The sequence below is a fragment of the Trematomus bernacchii genome, unplaced genomic scaffold (assembly GCF_902827165.1).
Source record: "Trematomus bernacchii unplaced genomic scaffold, fTreBer1.1, whole genome shotgun sequence".
In the NCBI taxonomy this organism is placed as follows: Eukaryota; Metazoa; Chordata; class Actinopteri; order Perciformes; family Nototheniidae; genus Trematomus; species Trematomus bernacchii.
The window spans coordinates 28,975,143-28,998,231 of NW_022987739.1; the positions used below are offsets into that span (position 1 = coordinate 28,975,143).

General features: G+C 39.5%; 1 protein-coding gene across 1 annotated transcript; it reads left to right on the plus strand.

The window, feature by feature from the left end:
• The first annotated feature begins 1,374 nt into the window (after nucleotides 1–1,374).
• Nucleotides 1,375–22,219, plus strand: hacd2 (3-hydroxyacyl-CoA dehydratase 2). Its single transcript, XM_034147776.1, has 7 exons — nucleotides 1,375–1,597; nucleotides 5,243–5,360; nucleotides 6,983–7,001; nucleotides 12,906–12,994; nucleotides 13,681–13,802; nucleotides 19,893–20,071; nucleotides 21,584–22,219. The coding sequence occupies exons 1-7, from the start codon at nucleotides 1,473–1,475 to the stop codon at nucleotides 21,664–21,666; spliced, it is 735 nt and encodes a 244-aa protein (XP_034003667.1). The 5' UTR covers nucleotides 1,375–1,472; the 3' UTR covers nucleotides 21,667–22,219.
• Nucleotides 22,220–23,089: the final 870 nt, after the last annotated feature.

Genomic DNA, 23,089 nt, shown 5'->3' on the forward strand with positions numbered 1-23,089 from the left:
ACATAAATCCAATAAAATCTGAGTTTATTTTTACAGCACAATTTCAGAAAAACACATTTTTAGTAGGTCTCAGTGGAGAGTCGATACCCCCTTTTTGTTTTTAATAATTGTAGCTATTGTGCACATGACAATGAAGCCTTGGCCATGGATCAACAAACACACTTTAATTGTCAAACCATGAGAGATAAAACAATGTTTCTGTGTTGTTTTTGTTTATTTAAAATATCCTTAATATTCCACATAATGTAATTATGAGGAGGACATGGCCATTTTTGTATTCCTTCATAACTTATAACATTCATCTGTTTATAGCTAACATATTTATTCATTAATACAATAAGCAGTTTTTAATTGCACTGTACAGTATTTTATTTTACATTTTATTTTTAGCTTATGTTTACTCCAAATGCATTTACTTGCACATTATTCAAGTGCAACATGCTAGTGCGAAGAAAAAATATGTAAACTATCTGACAAATAAAACACTAAAAAGAAGACATAATAGAAATAAAATAGTGCGGTCAACTTTTGTATTTTCAATCTTTTAGATTAGTTTTATTTTAGATTTTTAGATAATCATATTGTATAATTGTTTATATTTTACTCTCCTAATTATGTGCAATTCTTTGTTTTACATGCTGCTGCAACGAAAACCTTTCCCCATTTGGGATCAATAAAGTATATCTTATCTTATAAATATATTTATGTCCTATTACTTTAGGAGCTGGGATCTTAAGATTTCATTGCCATATAACCACACTGTAGTTACTGTGTATATATTTCAATATAACCTTTTGAATCTTTGAATATAGCATGTTTGTGGTCTGGGACGCGCAGTAGGGGGCGCGCCTTTCAAAAAGCATCTCATACTGAGGGACTGACAAAGAGTACAACGTTAGCTCAAGATAGTTAATGTTATATCAGTCATGTTCAACTCTGTGGGCATTTGAGGGATATACATATTCTTGATTTAATTCACACAATAATGAATAGTCTAATCTCGATAAAAAGAAAACATTGAAAAGACAGATTTTAAGGTGATATTTAAAGCGTCATAATGCAAAAAGAAATTAAAAAAAACAAAATAAATACAAAATAATTTTTAAAAAGCGTCATAAAGCGAACATTAAAAAAAAACAAATTTGCACACGGGAAAATAATGATTTTTAAACTGATATTCAACTAAGATTTTTCTTCTCCCTGCTCCTTTCCACCATGCGCTATAAACAAAAAAACAACCAGTGTAAGTGTACATGTTTTGTTATAAAATAACTGCCATGTGTGGGATAAACGAATAAATACATAAAGAAATCAACTTAAAGCGTCATGAAGTGAAGCCGGAAGAGCGTAGGAGGGAATCCTCTCGCTTCAGTACGTCACTTCCGGCCTCCTTGTTGGTTTCCTGACTCGGTGGTGAACCTGACAGCCGGAGTGTTCTCCAGGACCAAAGAACCGTAAAGGGTTGCATTATAATGTCGGCAGCGGCTCCGGGGACCAGCAAGCCGGCCCACGGTGATGTGGCCGGGAAGAAGAAGAAGGGCCCCGGTGCTCTGGCCACGGCCTACCTGGTCATCTACAACGTTGTTATGACAGCAGGGTATGTAGCGTGTTTCCTGGTGCTAATGCTCTCTGTACGCATGCATGTGTGCAATAAATCACAAACAATGATATGTAATACTTCCTCTTTTGTAATTTTTTATACCACCTTTTTTTGAATTATTAACATGCATATTGTAGGAAGTTATCATAGGAAGCAGTGCAAGCATGCTGTATACTTGTATACTAGTGAATTAGCGTCCAAAGGCTAATAGAGATTAACGTTAAAGCAACAGACAGCCACCTGGCGTGCTCAGTGATTACTGTATAACTGACTGTCTCCTCTGCATACAACACACTCATAATCAGACAGATGGTTTATTGTCTGCAGACAGGCGTGATTTTATTACACCAGAGAAATGTTTGTTATCATCTTGCATTGTCATGTTTTTTGCAGGGCAACCGCTGATTGCGTGTTTGGTTGTTCACAAAAGTTTAAATAATAAGGAACCATAATGTGCATAAAGAGGATTAAGAAACTACGGAAGAGGATTAGGGCCATACGAGACATTTTCTTTAGGGTATGACCAAGAGAAAAACAAATACTTTTTTTTTCGGAATATCTTTTGACTTTAACGCAAAAAAAATAAATCCCTTTGGTTCACATCTCAACAAAGTGTTCACCTGTGGCCCTTATCCTCTTCCATAAGAATCAGCTATGGGCTTATCGGCAACCTCTTATGATATGTAAGAAAATCAGTCTGGTTTGAAACAGAAACAGTTTCTTGATTAGATGAGAAATGAATAAATGTCAGGTCAGGGAAAACTGATCAGTCACATTTGGGGTTTTGTGCTTTTCACTCTTAAAAAAAAAATACTATTATTGTATTTTTTTTACATAGGAAATCTTTGGTCAGACAAAATGAGATGCCTCCCAAAATGTATAAGGAAGAATTTGTTCACTTTTTGGAACATTTCATAGGAAAAGTGTATAAGTTGCTTAAAAACTGACTGTCAGTCATTTTTGTGGGGGAAACTTCTGAAGCAATTGGAGTCAGGACTCAGAGAGAGACACGATGGAGAGCTGGAGCTTTGATGGCAAACACTGACGGTTTATTTGGAGCTTCGGCCGGAGAATTCACAAGACATGTCACGGGCCACGGTCTGACCACACGGTTGAGATGCCACAATCAATTCTGCAGACCCCTCCTGTAGCTCCAGGTTTAAACTAGTTCAGAGTGTAATAATCAACATTCTTCAATAGATGGACTAAACAGCTGAGGACACTGAATCACATTTGTTGTCGCTTATGGCTCGAGGTCATCTACACCCCGAGAAGGATGTGTTCCAGGTGTCCCACAACAATAACTATCTCTGACCGAGAGTTGCCCGGTCACAAACTGGCAACATCAACAAAATGCTAGGGCAGCTCCTCCTTAAGGGAGATAACGGCTGCTCAAGGCTGGTCAGCTGCGTCAGAGGGCGAAGGACGACATGCAGGGCAAATGATTCCCCAACAATTTGACTAATTGATAACCGCTGCCTTAGTTGATATCCTTACATCATTGATAAATGTTTGTGGGATGTTTGGTGATGACAAACTTGTTGAGCGAGAAGTAACCTGTAGTTTTCTTTAAAAATATTACATTATCTAGAAAGTTTGCCTCTTAGAAATGTATTTATATAAAACATTGTAAGGAATGGAAGTATTTAAGGTAGGATTTTTTTAAATAGAGCTGTAGCAATATGACCGTATGCCTTTAACTCAAGTCCACATCAGTAATGCCTCAGGGTGGCTTTAAGTTTATTACTGTAAACTATACTATAAATTATTCCGCAATCCATTTGAAAAGCTCCCTCGCCTGGCCCAGACTCTTGCTGTAAATAACTAAATGAATTTCCCTGAACCATGAACTGATAAATCTCTCTTTTATTGCTCTGTTGTTTCAGACTGTTGCACAACCGAGCGGTGGGTGTCGTTTGCTCACTGTCCAACCAGTCGGGTCACATTGTGAATGCCTCAGTATTGACGGGCCTCACAGAGCCTGCTTTGTATCGAGAGCATGTTACAGTAGGGTGTCGAACACCAAGTCTAACGCAGCGTCTGCATCAGAAGCACCACGCGCCGTTAGTTTCTGCCCAACTGGCCCTGATATTGAGGCGGAGGCGTGTGGTGCAGTGGGTTGTGCGTTGGCGTTCGGATCAGGGGGTCACGGGTTCAAACCCCACTGCAGTCAGCATGTCGTTGTGTCCCTGAGACACGTCACCCCAAATTGCTCCTGTGGGGATTGTCCACAGTATTGAGTATGTTAGTCGCTTTGGATAAAAGCGTCTAACAAGTGACATGTAATGTAATGTAATGTAATGTCATTTATCACTGACTGAGATTCAGGTCGAATAGATAAGTCACTCTGCTCAGGTTTCCTCTAGTTACACTTTCACCTCCATTGATATCAGGACAGCAGACACTCTGCATATTTTCTGTCTGTTTTGATTTTACATTGGCAATTACAATTCTACCAAAGTTCATTTAGGCCCTGTAACTAAATCACCAGCACTTACAACAGTATGACTTGTTTGAAGTGAATTTAATTGCACTTTCTTTGTTGTTCGGAGTTTGATTCTCGATGGTTTTTACACTTATTGTAAGTTGCTTTGGATAAAAGCATGAACCAAAAGTACTGTGATGTACTATAATGTAATGTGCTGACCTCCGACCTCTGCGTTCATTACATTACATTACATTGCATTTAGCTGAGGCTTTTATCCAAAGCGACTTACAATAAGTGCATTCGACCAGGAAGATACAAACTAGAAGAAAACAGAATCATATAAGTACATCAGGTTTCATAGAGCCAACACATTTCAAGTGCTACTCAACAGGCTTTAGATAAGCCAGTCCTTTTATTAGTATATAAGTGCTTTGTTAGTAATTGTATCGCTCGAAGTGGAGTCGAAAGAGATGAGTTTTCAGTCTGCGCCGGAAGATGTGTAAGCTTTCATGTGGACAAGCTCATTCTGAATGCTTTAATACACGAATTACTAGATTACATTGTATATTTTGAAACCCTTCAGACAACAGTTCTCCATGACTCATTTTTACATCGAGTTTTTAGTATTCACTAAAAGCTGAAAAACATTATTTTGCATTATATGACTCTAGTTAGTAGATGACTGTGTAGAGAATGATGTCAAGATATTTAAATATGGTTGGGGAAACTGTCCGATATTAGGTTATCAAACATATATTTGTATGTGTGTCAATGGAAGTTATGCAAAAATAAGTTGCCTTGCAGACAGTTATTGCAGCAAATTAGAAAAGTATTGCATTTTTATATATACTTACAGGACTTAAGGTATAAAGGAAAAGGCCTAAAACATGTCAAGCTGAATTAGAAACACAACAACATAGGGTAATATGTTAACGTTTATATTTCTTAAATGTTGAAAGGTATTAGCCCATTAGAGTACAATTGCATCCTATATGAAAAGGTAATTTCTTTCATCATAATGTTACTCAAATCAACATCACTGTTATTTCATAAATGCTCCCACTTCCACAGGACTCATTAACAAAATGCTCACATACGTTTTAAACATCAGATTGCACTCCCTTTCACTCCTTCTTGCCTTCATTCAAAACGGAAACCGCACACGTCTATAACAGTTCTGTGACCCCCCCCTCCTCCTCCTCCTCCTCCTGCAGGTGGCTGGTGATCGCGGTGGGTTTGGTCCGAGCGTACCTGGCCAGAGGAAGCTACCACGGCCTGTACTACTCCATAGAGAAGCCTCTGAAGTTCTTCCAGACTGGAGCTCTTCTGGAGGTGAGGGAAGCACAAAAACATCACAATATATCTGATTAAATACCGTATGTAGTGTATATATAATGTGCCAATATTACTCCTATCAGCACGCAAAAATAAAGGTAGGGTAGGTAAGAATGGAGAAACCAGCTCGAGTGCGCTAGAATTTGAAAGTACGCAGCCCCTTCCTTCAGACTTCCTTACAGAGCCCCTCCTCCAACACACACGAACGCGCACATGACCAATGAGGGCACGAGATAAGTTTGTGCACGAGATGGAAGGCTGACAGGCAGGTAGGCCATCCAGTTATTTTAGCCGGGCCGGCTCAGATGATTGGTCGTGCTTTTTACAGCGCCACGGCTTCCACAGATGACATTTTTTTATGTATTTATTGTCAAAGCACTTACTAGGGTAGGTACGTTTGAGAAACCGGCTCGAGATACACTTTTTGTTATATTCCATGGAATGCTCTTAACATCCCGATAGCAATGAATATCTGAAGTGCTTTGACAAAAAATCCATAAAAAAATGTCATCTGTGGAAGCTGTAGTACTGTAAAAAGCACGACCAATCATTTTCATTGCTATCGGGATGTTAAGAGCATTCCATGGAATATAACAAGTGTTTCTGAAGTGAATTACATACCCCACCTTTAAGGATTGCAACCATTATACAACATTATACATCAACATAAGTATTGCCATGTGATAAGAGCATGTGCCTGAAGTGATGGTGATGTTGAACAGAAACTAGTTTATTAGCACTTAACTTACAATTTAATACTTTTTTACAGCACTATTGGTGATTAAACATTCAACTGTCTATTGTCCAAGCAGTACCAGGAGTGTATGATGTATTCAAATATCATTTTAACGATTTTGGTCACATCTTGCATCAATTCATTGTCAACAAATTGCTTTACTGTTAATCCCAGTTAAAGTTTAAACTGCTACAACATTACCAGGTAAATAACATTTGTCATGAGTGTTGCATGCAGGTCTGATTTTACCAGACCAAATAATGCTTTTATGAATACTTTTTTAGAGATTTTACACTAATAAAAGTATATACAAATGACTCAGAGAAATGTGGGGGGAAAGGAGATTCAAAACTAGGTGAAAGATCCTTGTCCAGTTCTGTCACATGTGTTAAAAACACACACCACACACACACACACACACAACACACACACACACCACACCACACCAGTCATGCAGACTCTGACACACATGTGTAAAGTGCAGACGCTCAGCAGCAGGAGGTGTTTCTCTGATCCTGAACACACTGCAGCTCGGTGATGACAGGCAGAGCCACTATCTTCCATTCATAACATGTTCTGAGTAACTTCCCGGCCAGCATTATGTTGTTTCATTGAACTTCACAGTGTCAATTGTCTTTTGGCAAATGCTTCTGACACTCAAAAAACTCTTATGTAGAAATCCTAAATGTGTTTTTGTGTTAGAGAATTGTGCAAATATATTGGTTAAAACATGATGATGAAAATAATCTCCAGGAATGCACATAAAGAGAAATCAACAATGAACTTCATGCAAACAAAAAACAACGGGAAAAAGTAACAAAACTCTGTTGTACGAGTTAAAATAATGTCTTGAGTAATTTCCTGTTTTCTTCTCCTTCCACAGATCGTGCACTGCGCTGTAGGTGAGTCTCTCTGCTCTCTTTGTCTATTCAGGATTAAAGCTGTAAGCATATAACAGTATTATTTTGGCTCATCCAGATGTCCATTGGTTTGAGGAGCTGAATGTCAACGAATGTCCTAATGGTCTGTTGAGCGGTCATAATGTGTGTTTGCAGATATCTCACCTCATTGTCCGACAGCAGTGCCCTGTATTCCCACTGCTCACATTGTTAGTCTCACTCATCACATTGCGTTTGTATCTCAGATAGGGCTGCTCAGTTAATCGTATTTTAATCGCAATTACGATTATGGCTTGCAACGATTACGAAAACAACGTAATCGAAATAAAACGATTATTAGGGTCTGAGACCTAGGTCGGCGAAGACCCTATTGAAATCGGTCGCACAGCGACCGATAAACCTTTGACCCCCGCAACATATGTGAAAACTCACCAAATGTTGCACGTGCGTCAGAAGTGGTGCAACTTCAGATGTGTAATTGGTTCCGGAACTTTGCGTCAAAAATTGCGTAGGCCACGCCCACTTCCGTTTTTAACGTAAACTCCCCCCCACTTTAACTTTCCCGTAAACGAACGAAACTCGCTACGCATATCTAGGGTGCGGAGACAAACCAAAAAGCCTCTTGGAGGGGTATAAAATAACGTACAGGAAGCCGGCCATTTTGAATTTGGCCTCGGAAAAACGCGATTTATCGCGTTTTTCGTCCTCCGCACGAAATCTATCTTCTCCCAGGGACTTTATCCGTACGACTCGAAATTCGTCGGGTAGCGTCTCGAGACATGGGCAATTCAAAGTTATCACGGAAGTCTTTTTCTTTCGCACGGCGTAGCCGTGATTTGGCGCCAAAGTTTGCGTTTGCTCGATGCTCGGCCATCCCTCGCCATGAAACACGATGATGTCATAACGCCAACTGACATACTCAGAACGCCACCAAACTTCACATGATGGTTAACACTGCGGCCCTGAACAGCTCTACGTCAAATTTGATGTTACTTAATATGGCGTTACCATGGCAACGAATCCCTCGCCATAAAACACGGTGTCGCTGTAACTCCAATGGACACGGTCCCATCGTCCCCCCAATCTTCACTTTTATATCACCGGTCCATGCCTCAACAGCTCTACGTGAAATCTGAGATCTCACCGTATGCCGTTTCCATGGCAACGCAATCCCTCGCCATAAAACACAATGTTGTCTTAAGTCAATGGAAATGGTCCAAACTGCACCACACTTCAGATGATGGCTAATGGTCCGGCCCTCAACAGCTCTACGCCAATTATGGGATGTCATCATATGCCGTTTCCATGGCAACGCATCCCTCGCCATAAAACACGGTGTCGCTGTAACTCCAATGGACACGGTCCCATCGTCCCCCAATCTTCACTTTTAAATCACCGGCACCAGACTTCAGATGATGGCTAATGGTCCGGCCCTGAACAGCTCTACGCCAATTATGGGATGTCATCATATGCCGTTGCCATGGTGACAGATCCCTCGCCATGAAACACAGTGTTGTCATAACTCGATGGAAAATGGTCCAAACTGCACCAGACTTCAGATGACAGTTAATGGTCCGGCCCTCAACACCTCAATATGACAATAGTGAATTTTCTTCAAAAGCTGTTGCCATGGCAACGCATCCCTCGCCGTTAAGCACGATATTGCTATAACTCCTGTGTAAATGGTAAAAAAGTGTTCAAATTTCCCATGTGTGCTAACCGTCAAGCCCTCGACACATATATGTGTCAGTTTTGAGATTTCGTCAAATGTCGTTGCTATGGTAACAAAATGGTCGCCGTGAAACACGGTTTTCTCATAACTCCAGTTAACATGCTCCAAACGGCCCAAAACTTCACAGGTTTGATAACGATGCAGCCCTCAACACATCTAGGCGTATTATGGGGGTGTCATCAAATTCCGTTGCCATGGCGAACAGATCACTCGCCATCAAACACAATGTTTATGATACTGCTGTAACTCCCATGTACGTTGTCTGATCGGCCTGAAACTTCCCACGTTGCCAACGGCCGAGTCCTTGAGACACCTAGACACACACGTCGACGTGCGGACAACAGCCTGCGGAGCGTCGAAGACCCGCTCAACGCTGCTTGCAGCTTTAATTGTTATTGTTATTGTTATTGTTATTATTATTATTATTATTAGGCGCCGCTTTCCACCTTCTTCTCCAGTAGGACTCAGATGAGGGTGTACTCTTATGTGTGGCTGTGAACATTTTTTTTTATTATGAAGGGCAGACCATCTATTTGTATTTATTTGACTTGCACAGTGGAGCTTATCATGTTTGTTAGATAATGGGCCCTGCAGTCCCGCCACTTTGGATCAACAGGGACAGTGAGGGGGCTTAAAGTCTCTTGATACAATCTTGGCCCCCATTCCCTGTTCAATAAAGCACTATAAACAAGATTGGATAACACTGTGGTCATCATCTAGAAGTTAATAATGAAAAATAATCAAACTGAGTTCTTAGAAGTCCATTCAAACACATTCGACAGCTGTAGTAGATACTGTATCAGGTCACCATTGTCTTTAAATGCTTTCACACCTCAGGGGCAGATACGCCATGATTGTATCACAATATCATAGCTAATCACATCTCTGTGGTCTTGTATCTCATAGCATCTCTAGCTCTGATGTTTAGATCTAACTTTGAAAAGGGTGATGTTAGTTTCCCCTTTTTATGTTTGCATACAGCACACAAAAACAAACAGGTTTTGGACCAAACTTCTTCACAAAGACAGAAAAAAACATTTATGTACATAGAAGATTTGGATATAAAAAGAGATTCAAGTAGAAACACAACACATATTCTGTAGTACCACCAAGGTACAAGACAGCATATGATACTTTATGAAGACTCCTGTACTTTTACTTAAGTAGGATTTTGAACACAGGAAATAATTGCTCATATTACTCATTAAAAAAGTATCTTTGCATTGATGTTTGATACTTTTAATCACAGTAAGTCAAGGATCTGAGTACTATAACTACACAAACCATCGTAATTTAATTATTTATTTACTTTTTGTTCAATGGCAACTTTCTTTGGACATGCAAGCTATCTGCAGTATTGTGATGGCTCATTTTTCTCCTTGACCTTTTTGAATATTTGAACACAAGCTTTCCCTACCTTTCCTTAGCAAAGAGTTTTCAATTGTTAGGATTAAGACTAAAGATTTAAGAAATACTTTATAAATCCACAAGGGGAAATTACATTTGTCCCAACCCTGACCCTTTTCACTCTGTTGTTATTGACATGACATCACACACATACTTTAACCACACTCTATTCATGTTTTGGTAGCCAAGTGCATATACTGGTATGATAATTATATTCTGATTCTGATTCTGATAACTGTTTGTTTTAAAAAAAAAAAAATCACATGACTGAATGTTAACCAGGGTTTTCAGTCATTAACACTTTGGTTTAAAGCATCAAACTCATTCTAAACAACTTTTAAAACTATTTATTGGAAGCTGTGGGGAATTAAAGCAGAAGACATGAGCGGAGAAGTATTTTGCGTTGGCTCTTTCCTGAACTTCAGTTTTTGGTGCTCCCATATCAACTGCTGAACTGGATGGTTAACTTTCTGCTGAGAAACATTTGACCTTTGTTATAACAAATTAAACAATCCATGGAATCACACGGCTAAAAATCGATAGTTCTCTTGCAGCTGTTGTGTTGCAATAATCAGATACACTTACACAAGATACAGAATTGTTGGGACACTAACACCCATACCATACATGTCAATCTGAATTAAAAGCTTGAAATAACACAAGATAAAGATTACACAAGATGATAAGTGAAAAACAAGTTAAGGTTTAGCAGCCGAAAGAAGTGAAACTTACTTACAGAACTTCATCATGCCAATGGCAATGATCTTGTTTTTGACTGATTCAACATGATGTTTTGTGTCAGAGAACAACAAACATGACATGGTTCTGTTACACGTTGGTAGCTTAAATACAAATAAAAAATATTTGAGATTATGCAAGGGAAGGCCATGTGGCAAGACCAACCTGGTCTCACCAGAATGCGTGACTTCCACCACGACTCCTTAACACCGCAGTGCGTGGTGGAGTCACGAACTTTGCTACATTTATGTGGTCTGCACCACGCAAACAACCCCAATGTAAAGTGAATGAGGCTCCTTGTCCTTAAACCCTAGCCCTGAACAGCTCTACGCCAATTATGGGATGTCATCATATGCCGTTGCCATAGTGACAGATCCCTCGCCATGAAACACAGTGTTGTCATAACTCGATGGAAAATGGTCCAAACTGCACCAGACTTCAGATGACAGTTAATGGTCCGGCCCTCAACACATCAATATGACAATAGTGAGTTTTCTCAAAGCTGTTGCCATGGCAACGCATCCCTCGCCGTTAAGCACGATATTGCTATAACTCCTGTGTAAATGGTAAAAAGTGTTTCCCATGTGTGCTAACCGTCAAGCCCTCGACACACATATATGTGTCAGTTTTGAGATTTCGTCAAATGTCGTTGCTATGGGTAACAACATGGTCGCCGTGTGAAACACGGTTTTCTCATAACTCCAGTTAACATGCTCCAAACGGCCCAAAACGTCACAGGTTTGATAACGATGCAGCCCTCAACACATCTAGGCGTATTATGGGGTGTCATCAAATTCCGTTGCCATGGCGACTGATCACTCGCCATCAAACACAATGTTTATGATACTGCTGTAACTCCCATGTACGTTGTCCGATCGGCCTGAAACTTCCCACGTTTGCCAACGGCCGAGTCCTCGAGACACCTACACACGCACCTCGACGTGCGGACAACAGCCTGCGGAGCGTCGAAGACCCGCTCAACGCTGCTTGCAGCTTTAATCTTTTTATTGTTATTATTACTTTTTTTTTTTTTTTAAATTAAATTTGAATTATACTTAAAGTTCAGGGTAATCAACTGTTAAAAACATACTGTTCACAATTTTTTTCTAAAATAAATTGATGTTTTCAAAGTAAATGGATAATCGTTTTTTAATAATCGTGATATCAATTATTGACCCAAATAATCGAGATTATGATTTTTGCCATAATCGAGCAGCCCTAATCTCAGATGTAAATATGTACAGACAAACAGAAGCTTTTCAGAGAGAGAGAGAGAGAGAGAGAGATGCTGTCGTTAATGTGTGAGCGGATCAACACCTGAACGCCTCGCTGAGTTCACAGTCCCTTCATTATGTCGGATTAATGACACACACACTGTCCACTACACACACACACACACACACACATTAAAGACAACATTTTTCAAAAAGAAAAAGTACTTTTTATATTCTTTTATGACCCAAGAACTTTAACATCATGTCAGATTAATGAAAGATTATCTAGACTCCCTGTAGCTGCTGTCCACACACACACACACACACACACACACACACACACACACACACACACACACACACACACACACACACACACACTTAGTTCCTGTTTTTCAAAGAGGAAAATACTTTTAATATTCTTTTATAACCCAAGAACTTTAGGTTTTTTGCCACCGTGATTTTGACCCTCTACTAAATGTAATGGGTTAATCTGTGAACTATTCTAAACCCTAACATATAGTTTCAAGCAAATCAGAGCAGTCGTTTTCTTAATCCAAGACAGACAAACAAAGTAGCCAAAAACATAACATCCTCATTGGCGGTAATTAGACCCAGAAAATCAACACCTCCAAAATAAATGACACTATTAGTAATTAGTAGACATTTTGTTGTAAATGTCCTGATAAAACAAACAAATATTCCTTTAAAATAAGGAATACCATGCCTTTGAGGTCGTACACTCACACATGTACAGTGTTATTCTGTTTTTAATGTGTTCATTGTCTAATTTCTTGTGTGTCTCATGTCTTCCAGGAATCGTCCCCTCCTCCGTGGTCCTGACTGGCTTCCAGGTGATGTCCCGGGTCTTCCTCACCTGGGCCGTCACACACAGCGTCAGAGAGGTACTTATTCACACACATAAATCAGTCTTATTTCTGTTCAATGGACTCGGTTTGAGTGACACAGTCATGTTAAAAGTGTCCTTCATGTCCCAAAGTGACCCGTTGGTGTACTGTTTGCCCCGCTGATAGATTGGAGAGGCGTTCATGTGTAAGTAGAGTCAGACGGTCGTGCTGTAGGGGTGCAGGAATGAGTTTTAGTGTAGTGAATATGTCCCTTTCTTTGTGTGTTAATTGTATGATGCAGCTGCACTGACATTTCTCTCAAGCTGTTCATGTTTATGCGTGTGGAATTGAGTGTGTGATAAGACGTTTTAACACCATATTTGCATCGGTTTTAAACCCTAATATGGATATGCAATGTGATCTCTGAAACAAACAGCATGGTTCTGCTATTTCTTGCACAATAATATCCTGCATTATATTTGTTACTGAACATTTTTATTTCCACATGTATATTTTCCTACCTACCTACCTACCTACCTACCTACCTACCTACACACCTACCTACCTACACACCTACCTACCTACCTACCTACCTACCTACCTACCTACCTACCTACCTACCTACCTACCTACCTACCTACCTACCTACCTACCTACCTATGAGAGGCATACATTAGTAACTCGTGCAGCATGATGCAACCCCGTCTGTTCTCCTCCCATCATGCTTTGCGTTAACGTTGCAGGTGCAGAGTGAGGACAGCGTGCTGCTGTTCGTCTCCGCCTGGACCATCACAGAGATCATCCGCTACTCCTTCTACACCTTCAGCCTCCTCAACCACCTGCCCTACCTCATCAAATGGGCCAGGTAGGAAACCCACAGGGGTGTCAGTGAAGGGGGACAATTATGTTTGATTGCACCTGCTGAGAAAACATGTGTTTGAACGATCTTGGCAAAATGAGGTCATTTCATAAGAGCTGGGTCAAGCCTCAACACTTGTATTAGTTCGATTTTTTTTGTTCTTTTACATTTTTGATCAGATATTCCCTTACTTAAATACATTATTTTAGCATATTTATATAGTTTTAAGGCTCAATGATGATGAATTAGTGAAATATATTAATACAATTTACTTGAGATGAGCCCAAGGTAACATCTTTCAAAAAGGTTAGTCACCCAGATAGATAAAATTAACAACAAAATGAGACAAATGACGCAAAAACCCACATTTAAAAACATTGACCAAGCAATTGTTTAGCATTTCTACACACACTTGGTGGAGATTAGGAAAAGGAGGTGTTAATTAAACATGTTGTTTTTGTAATCTTTGCTAAATTAGGTCATTTGATGAGAGCTGGGTCAAGCCTCATTACTTGTATTAGTCAGATTCTTTTATTTTTTATTTAACCAGATAAAAAAGCATTGAGATAAAATCTCATTTTCAATGCTGACCTGGCCAAGAAGGCAGCAACGTTACACATAACACATAACACAAACATATAAAATACAGAGAACGTAACTAAGAAAACAAAAGACGAAAAAGCAGTCACTACATTGTGCACATTAGGACAGTAAGAAAGGTGCACTACTTGTTACTGCAAGAGCAGCTGGTGGTGAGGACTTCAGACAACTTCAATTTAAAACATGCGATTGAGACAAGTGCCCTCAGTTTGAGGCTTGATTGAAGGTCATTCCAAGACCAAGGACCATAATAAGAAAGACTCCTTTTTCCAGCCTCAGTCCGCAGCAGGAACCTGGAACCGTATCCAGGCACTGGATCTGAGGTTGTAAGAGTCGCAAATCTGACACATATGTAGAGTGGAAGCTTACCTAAAATGGCTTTATACATTAATAAAAACCAGTGCTGCATCCTACGCATACTAAGTGAGGACCATCCAGTTAGGCTATACAGTGTGCAATGATGAGTCCTATAGGGTGCATTTGATATATATCGCAGTGCAGCATGGTAGAGTGGGTCAAGTTTGGCCAAAACAGTGGGACAGGCAAATCTATAAATGGTATCACCGTAGTCCAGCTGGGACAGGAATAAGCCAGAGACCAACCTTCTACGGGATGAAGTTGAAAAACAACATTTAAGTCTGAAAAGGAAGCCAAGAGTTAATTTCAATTTCTTTGTTAGAACTTCAATGTGGTGTTTGAAGTTCAGATTACTGTCCAACCAAAAGCCCAGATATTTGTAGGTATCAACAAACTCAACAGAGACGCCATCAAGGGTGTCAATGGAGAGGCAAGAGGACGCTGACTAAGTAGTGTTACCTTCTTGATCAGATATTTCCTTATTTAAAGACACCATTTTATTATATTTACACCGTTTTAAGACTCAATAATGCTCATTTTCATCAAAGAGTAATTTGTTTGTTAAGCGTTTAGTTTAGGAATTGCCAAAAAAGTTGTGAAAAAAGGCACATAAATATGTTCTTGGGATGAGCACAAGGTGACCTTTTGATTACCTGTTTTATCTACCCAAAAGTTCATAATCCATATATATATATAACCAACAATAAAATGAGACAAAAGCAGCAAAACCTCACTTTTGAAATCATTGACCAATCAACTGTTTTGCATTTTTAGAATCTTTTTGATAATGTATTCCCTTATATAAAGACATATTTAAACATGTTTATACAGCTTTAGGGCTCAATATTGATGATTTTGTGTCCTCAATCAATGAGTCATGTGTCCATTAAGCATTTAGTTTATGAATTGCCAAAAAAGTAGTGAAAAAAAGCACATAAATATGTTCTTGAGATGCGCACAAGGTAACGTCTTTTAATGGACTGTTTTATCTGCCAAATAGTAACGCAGCGGCCACACGGCGGCGTGCGTTGAAGCTTGCCGGTGGGCGTGTCTGAAACTCGTCCAACAACCAATCACATGAATCTCCCGCCCCGGTCACACAAGCACGCGGTTTGATTGGCTAGAGCTTGTACTGGCATATGATTTGATTGGCTGGCGCTTCCGTCGAAGCTTCAAAAGTTGAACATTGCTCAACTGTTGAAGCGAGCAACGCGAGCAAAGCGAAGCGACGGAACCACAATGCAGTTCGGCAAAGCGTGACGTCACCCCATTCAAAGTGAATGGGCAGAAGCGTTGAAGCTTCAAAGCACGCCGCCGTGTGGACGGGCCATAAGACTTGTATGAAGGAGAGCAGCAAAAAGAAAAGCATTTCAAATCATTGACCAAGCAACTGTTTTGCATTTTTAGACACACTCGCATGGTGGAGACCATTACAATCTGAAGGAGGTGTCGGTTCAAGGACACTTATATTTAATTGCTCCTTTTGAAAAATATCTTTGAACAATCTTGCAAAATGAGGTCATCTCATAAGAGCTGGGTCAAGCATCAATACTTTTGTTACAATGTTTTTCACTGTCACACTGTTACAGGAAGCGTTATGCTATCACAATCACACTTTAACCGGCAGTACTCCTTTATTTAGACATTTTCTTTTAGTTACAATAAAGCAAAGACATACACAATATACAGTAAGTAGGTACCCGAAACCTTTCCATACTATTACATTGACAATTCCTGAGAATAGTCTAACAAAAAGGTCAAGGGTAACCCACTACCAACAAAAAAACAAATCCACACGAATCCTGTGCTTGTCTCTCGAAGCTTAATCCACAGCTTGCGGAGTCCTTTGACTATTGTGGTGGCGTTTTAATCCGTGTCTACAATTTAATAGCCACCTCTTTCGGGGGTTGTGGGTTTTGACGCGCCTCTCTTTGTTTCCAAACAATTCAGCGGAGATCGTAGTTGAATCAGATGAGCTTTATTAATTGATCCAGACGGCATATACAGGAGGACACATTTCTTCGCTTCATAGTAACTAAAAGTTTATCATTTTCAAAAGGAACAAAAAGAACACGGTCAAAAGACTTTTCCGCTTCCCCGTCTCATCACCATCAGCTGTGTCCTATCAACCTACCATATATAGGCATATACCCATGCACGTGATACTGACGCACATATCATAACAAATAAGTGAGCCTTAAATTAATACATTTTAAACCATAGTGTGACTCACAAAAATACCTGATAATCAAGAGTTTAATCTAATTTATATTATTATCAAGCCTAACTATCAGGCAATAATAACTTGATGAAAATGGCTCTAACAACTACCGGGGAAAAAAATGAAGATAACTGGGGCTGGATTGCCAAACATCAGACAAAATTAAGAATTACGCAGTCTTTAAATTATTAATTATCCTCCAGCAATGTCAAAAACGACTTCCACACCTTAATGAAGCAATCCTGTGAATTCAGTCTGTTAAAGCGAATTCGCTCCATCCTATCAGAGGAAATCATTTCGGATATGCTGATGTGTTTCTATTTAAAAAAAAAAAATGAAATGAAATCTAGAAAATTGCGCTGTTTTTCCACCATTAAAAAAAAATCTACCGTACATCTTTGTGCCTCCTGGGGGGTTTTCTGCATCTTCCTCCAAGGCAACAGTCGTTAAGAGCCTCCCTCCCCGTTGCTAGGTAGCTAACGAGGCTGTCGCTATGTTGGTATTCCTCACTCAGATTGAGTCGCACACTTAGAGGCAGAACAATTGGTCGAGCATCCGTGGAAAATCCAGAGAAGGATCAGAAATAGACAGTCGCTGCGTTTGGAGAGCCAGTTAAATGAAAGAGAACTTCTTATTCTTGTGCATCTACGATATGTAACATGAGCTCTCTCTGCAAAAAGCCTGATGCAACAGTCATATAATTACAATTTTAAAAGCATGCAGAGGTAGTGGTGTTTTATGTTTCACTTGAAAGCAGCACATTGTATGACCTGATTATTATAATAATGTATTTAGAGTTTGAAGGCAATAACGTTTATCATGGTATCTCTGTAAAGAAATCAAACGGGCACCATGTCTTTACTTAAATGCAAAGTTATGGTGTTCACACCTCCTTCCATTGATGGCTTTTTCTTTAAGGACAACAAGGACACAATGAGGTGAGATTTCCCCAAACAAAAATAACAACAAACGGCTAACCAATCAGAGCAGACTGGGCTCTGGTTTCAGACAGAGGGCGAAAAGAGGTGCTGCAGCACAGGCAGTATGAGAAAAATAAAGAGCTTTTTGAACATTAAAGCATGGAGACATGTTACAGGAGAGACACTACATACTGATATAACCTGAACATCAGCAGGAGAGGACTCTTTAAAGTAGAGACACTACATACTGATATACACCTGAACATCAGCAGGAGAGGACTCTTTAAAAGTAGAGACACTACATACTGATATACACCTGAACATCAGCAGGAGAGGACTCTTAAAGTAGAGACACTACATACTGATATACACCTGAACATCAGCAGGAGAGGACTCTTTAAAGTAGAGACACTACATACTGATATACACCTGAACATCAGCAGGAGAGGACTCTTTAAAGTAGAGACACTACATACTGATATACACCTGAACATCAGCAGGAGAGGACTCTTTAAAGTAGAGACACTACATACTGATATACACCTGAACATCAGCAGGAGAGGACTCTTTAAAGTAGAGACACTACATACTGATATACACCTGAACATCAGCAGGAGAGGACTCTTTAAAGTAGAGACACTACATACTGATATACACCTGAACATCAGCAGGAGAGGACTCTTTAAAGTAGAGACAATACATACTGATATACACCTGAACATCAGCAGGAGAGGACTCTTTAAAGTAGAGACACTACATACTGATATACACCTGAACATCAGCAGGAGAGGACTCTTTAAAGTAGAGACACTACATACTGATATACACCTGAACATCAGCAGGAGAGGACTCTTTAAAGTAGAGACACTACATACTGATATACACCTGAACATCAGCAGGAGAGACTCTTTAAAGTAGAGACACTACATACTGATATACACCTGAACATCAGCAGGAGAGGACTCTTTAAAGTAGAGACACTACATACTGATATACACCTGAACATCAGCAGGAGAGGACTCTTTAAAGTAGAGACACTACATACTGATATACACCTGAACATCAGCAGGAGAGGACTCTTTAAAGTAGAGACACTACATACTGATATACACCTGAACATCAGCAGGAGAGAACTCTTTAAAGTAGAGACACTACATACTGATATACACCTGAACATCAGCAGGAGAGGACTCTTTAAAGTAGAGACACTACATACTGATATACACCTGAACATCAGCAGGAGAGGACTCTTTAAAGTAGAGACACTACATACTGATATACACCTGAACATCAGCAGGAGAGGACTCTTTAAAGTATAGACACTACATACTGATATACACCTAAACATCAGCAGGAGAGGACTCTTTAAAGTAGAGACACTACATACTGATATACACCTGAACATCAGCAGGAGAGGACTCTTTAAAGTAGAGATACTACATACTGATATACACCTGAACATCAGCAGGAGAGGACTCTTTAAAGTAGAGACACTACATACTGATATACACCTGAACATCAGCAGGAGAGGACTCTTTAAAGTAGAGAAATCAAAATTAAATAAATTAAGGTTTAATTCAACTTAACGAGCTAATTCAAGAGTACAAATAACACTTTGTTTTGAAGGAGCTGCTCTTCGATGGCTTTTCAGAACCTGAAGACGAGAAGAATATGTCCTCTTTAAATTATTGTATTACAAAGAACCAAACAAATACCGAGACAAACAAGCCAAACTAGGGATGAAGTTCCTTTTTTCTTAAGCAGGAAAGTGTGTTTCTCAGACCTTTTTTATTTGAACAATCATCGATATAGTTTACATTTAGAGCTGTGCTAGTTAACATGCACCAAGTGTCACCAAATGCTTCTGCAGAAAAATGTAAAAATCAAAATTCACGTCATGCGTTGCTGTTTACATCAACTAAACCACCGACTACTCTAGTTGCAAAAAGAAGTGAATATGATTTATTTTAATTCTCTTTCTCCGCCCCCCCTGTGCAGGTACACCTTCTTCTTCGCTCTGTATCCGATGGGCGTGACGGGCGAGCTGCTGACGATCTACGCCGCGCTGCCGTTCGTTCAGAAGACGGGACTTTACTCCGTCACTCTGCCCAACAAGTACAACTTCTCCTTCGACTACTACAGCTTCCTCATCATCGTCATGATCTCATACATCCCCCGTAAGTCAACCAGCTGAGTTTTCCAGAGCCATAATTGGTATAATGTTATATGAATATAAGTAATTATTTGTGTAATCACACATTTACAGAAATGTTTGGCATTTACCAAAGAAGAGACAAAATGGAGACTTGGGTGTAAAGCCAGCCTACATTTCCGATATTACGTCATATCGGACGCAAATCTGGATCAGCTCCGTTGTACCTCAGTTTTTATAGATTTTGGTACGGAGGGTTTTATTTTCTGACGCTGCGTGAGTTCCCTGACACACCGGGGACACGTCTTTATGTATAAAAGACATCAAAAAGTGCATTTTGCATGATAGGTCCCCTAAGATAAGATAGGACTTTATGTACCCCGAAGAAAATTGTTGTGGCAGAGTTACAACAATACAATAAACACAGCAGCATAATAATAGTCAAAGTCAAAGTCAACTTTATTGTCAATCTGTACAGACAGAGAGATCAAAATACGGTTTCCCACAATCCCGAATATAAAAACAAATGTATATAAGAAATATGTGTGCAAATATAAATATATACACAATCAACAGACACATTTTGACATGTGCACACATTACGACCTAAATAAAAACACAACAATCAATATATACAAAATAACAGTAACTTAAATATTTTGAGAATGTACATTAGTACAAGATTCAAATCAAATCAAATCAAGTTTTATTTATAAAACACATTTAAAAGCGATTTTTGGTCGAGCCAAAGTGCTGTACATGTAATAAAAACACATTACTACAATCACTATAAAAGACAATAAATTACAACAGATATATATAAAAAAAAAAAACACAAGGAAAAGTCAGGAGTCGTGCTCCGCTCTAACTAGAAGGCCAGAGAGAAGAAGTGTGTTTTTAGTGTAGATTTAAAAACCCCTAGGGTCTGGGCCGACCTCATATGGAGGGGCAGAGTGTTCCAGAGCCGAGGGCCAGCTGCTGCGAAGGCTCGGTGCCCTCGGGTTTTAAGCCTGGTCTTGGGCACTACCAGCAGCAGCTGGTCAGCAGACCTTAAAGCTCTGGCTGGGGTGTAGCGCTGGAGCAGTTCAGCTATATAGGCCGGAGCCAGCCCATTTAGTGCTTTGAAAACAAATAAAAGGATTTTAAAATCAATTCTGAACCGAACTGGAAGCCAGTGTAGTGAGGCCAGAATTGGGGTGATGTGGTCACGCTTTTTGTGGCCAGTCAGAAGACGTGCAGCTGCGTTTTGGACTAGCTGCAGGCGTTTGATTGAGGCCTGGTCCATACCCACATACAGAGCGTTGCAATAGTCCAGTCTTGAGGTTACAAAGGCGTTGATAACCCTTTCTAAGTAATTAAAAGATAAATACGACTTGGTTTTGGCCAATAGTCTTATTTAAAAAAAGCAGGATTTGACTACGGATTGTCCATCGAATGTGCAAAAAAAACTGTACACTAATAGTGCAGTAAAAAGATCAATTCAATATCTACAGGAAACATAACTTACTGACTGATCTCCCCCCCCCCTCTCCCCCAGTGTTCCCCCAGCTTTACTTCCACATGATCCGACAGAGGAAGAAGGTCCTGGGCCACGCAGAGGACTACAGCAAAGTGGAGTGAGCGAGCTCAGACACAATCTGACAGAAAGGAAGAAGAGAAACCAAAACAACCAGCCAGATCTATACACTGGCAGAAGATCAAATTATCAAGCAACTTTGTTTTTTTCCTAGCTTTTTGACCCAGGGGTTGTGTAGAAAAAAAAACATGAACAAACTGGTGTTTTTATTTGTTTTGTTTGAATTTTTTAAGTTAAGTTAGTCAGGGAGTTTGCAGCTGTAAACAAACTGTGTCTAACCGGTTGCTATGTGAGCACGGAGCAGATTTCGGTCGCAGCTGAACCGATGACGCACTGATAGAAACGATAACCTCCTTTTTTTTTTAAACGCCACCGTTAGAAAATCCCTCGTAGATTTTCACCTCCTCATGGCCCCCCCTTTATTCTCGTTAAGTTTTGCTTTACTATGATGTAGACAGATTAATATGAACACTAGTACTGACACTAGGTCGTAGGTTTTACATATACAGTGTTTGTTGGTCCAGTTCTCTTTCATTCATTTCAGCCAAAAGTTCATTTACATTCCTGATTTAGTTCAATAAACCTTTTTTCCATTCATGTGCTTGCATGGTTTTTATGTTTAATCTTGTGTTAGTAGCTGGATGTAGTTGCATTATTAATCAAAACCTTTATTTTCCCAGTGATGACTGTGAGTTGTGTCTATTAATTTCCCCATTTAAACATTATTAACTTGAAGTAGCCAGTATGTTTTTCCCATCGCACATTCATCCATTCATCCTTCTTCTCTTCATGTGATTGCCTTTTTCTTATATTATCTATCAAAGTAACTTATTTTAGCATTTAAAGCTCCAGTAAATCGATACTTTACAAACCATGCTAATCAAAACACACTTTCATTCAAGCTTTATTAAGCTCTCAGGCTTCACTCCATCTATAAGTAGTGAAAGAGGTGAATGTGTCTTATAAATGGGACGTAAGAACATGACTGAAGACGGGTTATCTAGTGAAAACATACTTAGCAGAACGTAGCAACAGGGTTTTCTGAAGAAATGAGCTTTGATAAAACCGCCTCGTAGCCCAAATATATGTTGGTTGTTCAACTTTAAGGACTTAACAGATTGACATTGCGTTACTTAATGTAGTTATTTTAGCTTCAATATGAATCCTAAGTGACATGTCCTTGTCATTGCTTTAAAAAGGGCTTCTGAAGGTAGCTAACTGAGCTTGTGGTCATGCCTTTTCAATGAGTTGAATCTAATAACGCACTGTACGAAGAGTACAGAACAAACTGTGATTCATACTTCTACTTTCTTCAGGTTTTGTTTGGTATGTTGATGCAAATTCCATTATGTTTGCTCATTGTTTAAGGTCGGAGTATTAATCCTGAATGCTTGATATATATTTCGTTGGGTTCTGTTGCAGCTGATATGTTAGAGATTACCTTAACATCAGGCAAAGAAAATACAT